Source organism: Malurus melanocephalus, unplaced genomic scaffold, assembly GCF_030028575.1.
Source record: "Malurus melanocephalus ecotype Western Australia unplaced genomic scaffold, MMel_1.1 scaffold_1514, whole genome shotgun sequence".
NCBI classification, from domain to species: Eukaryota; Metazoa; Chordata; class Aves; order Passeriformes; family Maluridae; genus Malurus; species Malurus melanocephalus.
This window is the reverse complement of record NW_026624746.1, coordinates 7749-9885: the sequence shown is the minus strand read 5'-3', so window position 1 is coordinate 9885 and position 2137 is coordinate 7749. Positions and strand designations below refer to the sequence as shown.

At 45.4% G+C, this 2137-nt stretch overlaps 1 protein-coding gene across 1 annotated transcript in view; it reads right to left on the bottom strand.

The window, feature by feature from the left end:
* Positions 1 to 1689: 1689 nt before the first annotated feature.
* LOC130587085 (pro-glucagon-like) overlaps positions 1690 to 2137 on the bottom strand; it is a 2303-nt gene continuing 1855 nt past the window's right edge. Inside the window, exon 2 of the mRNA XM_057388039.1 lies at positions 1690 to 1894. Within this exon, the coding sequence (XP_057244022.1) occupies positions 1690 to 1894 (205 nt within the window). The remainder of the gene's footprint in view (positions 1895 to 2137) is intronic.

Below are 2137 nucleotides of genomic sequence, written 5' to 3'. Positions count from 1 at the left end.
AAATTCTTTTAATTTATTTTATTGAATTTTATTATTTTAAAATTAATAAATTTTTAGTTTATTTTACTTTAAAATTGTTTTAAAAATAGTTTATTGAAAAATTATTCTTTTTAAAATTACCCTATTTTAAATCTGTTTTTAATTTTTTTCTGGTTTTAGACAACTCTATTTAAAAATTATTCTATTTTAAAATTATTCTGTTTTTATCTTCTTTTATTTTCAAATTATTTCAATTTTGAAGCACTCTATTTTAAAAGTATTTTCTRATGACTCTATTCTTATTTTTTCCAAATTGCTTGACTTTAAAATAATTTTTAAAATAGAATAATTTTGTTTTTAAGTTATGTATTTTTTTATTTAATTTCGTTTAATTTCATTTATTTCTCAGTGGGAGCTGAGTGCCATCCCTGGCTGTTCTGGGACTCCAGGAATGCCCTGGAAAGGTGAAATTTCTCATCCAGAGCTGTTCCCTTTCCCTTTCTGGGCTTTTTTKGGGCCCATTTGCCCTGTAATTAATCAGAACTAAATTAAGTCCAAGGAGGTTCTTTGGATCCGGATTTAATTGCAATAATTTTAACACCAAAAAGAGAATTCCTGCAGAGTTTTTCCTAAATTTCTCCCCAGTTTCTTTTGGCTTTGTCTGTGGGGTCAGTTGGGCACATCCTGCTTTCCTTTTACCCGAAATTTGAGGAATTGAGAGAAAAATGAGGCACTGAGGGAAAAATGGGGGTCAGAGGCTGAAAATCCCCTGGGGTTGCGCAGGATCCCAACGGGGTCTGGGAAAAGTTGGAGATATCAGGAACCGACTGCGGGATTGAGCAAAATTTTTATTGGAATTTAGGAAAAACCACAGGGAAAAGGAGGCGGGAGGAACCCAAATTCGAGGGAGGGGTGATCCGTGGGGGAGGATTTTAGGGGGAGGCATTTGGGGGGCACAGGAGGGGCCGAGGAGCTGTGAGTGACAAATCCATCCCGAGGAATTCCCGATCCCAGCTGGAGCAGGGCTGATTCGGCATTCTGAGCGCTGGAATGCTGCTGCTTGGGTTTGCCGTTAGTTGTACCTTAAAAACAAACCCCAAAGAGCTTCAGGGAATGGAAAACCCCACTGAAATCAGGAGTGGGATAGGGCAGAGAGGAGGAGCCACCCATTGGGAATGGCTGAAATGGGAAAAATCACCGGGAATGGCAATGATCCCAGCGAGGCGATGCTGGAATGAAGAGGAAAATGGGAGAACAAATCACGGAGAGGATGAAACGGCTCCTGCCCACCCCAAAACTCCAATCCCACCCCAAAGCTCCAATCCCACCCCAAATGCCTCAGTTTCCCTGACCTCATTATGAGGCAGCAGAGAATCCCCAGGAGCCATTCTGTGTCAGGGAAAGGGAGTTTCCATCCCTCCCACCCAGACTTGGCACCGGAGATTTCATGGAATTGCGGGATGGTTTGGGTTGGGAGGGATCTCAGAGCTCAAATGGTCCACACATTGTCATGGGAGGACATCCTACACCATCCCAGAGTGCTCCAACATGGCCTGGGACATTTCAGAATTCCAGGGGCAGCCACAATTTCTCCAGGAAATCCATCCCAACCCCTCCCCACCCTCACAGGGAGGAATTCCTGCCCAAAATCCCATCCATCCCTGTCCCAGATCCCTCTCCAGCTCTCTGTAGGCTCCCTTTGGATCAGGATTAGGGTGGTGGGAGGTGTTTCCAATCCCAATCCCGCCCCTGTCTCCGCTCCCGGCACCTCTTGGCGTTGATGAGCCAATGTACAAAGTCCTTGGCCTTCATCCTGTCCAGGTACCGCGTGAAGTCGCTGCTGAAGGTCCCCTCCGAGTGACGCTTGGCCTGGGAAGGGAAACTCCGCGAGTCCCGGGGTCCGAACAGCGTCCATCTGCTCGGGGWGGGAGGAGAAAAGGAAAAAAATCCTAGGGAAATGGGGTTTGATGGATGGCATTCTGCCACAGGGGGTGCCCAGGGTAGAGCTGTGCCCTCCAAACCCCGTCCCACAAAGGGTGGAGCAGTGCTTAGGGATAAATCTGGAATGGTTGAATATAATTCCAACAAATTAAACACGCAACCATTGTTTCAGTTTTGGGGGATTTGCAAAGACTGGCCTGGGAGTTCCTGGCATCCA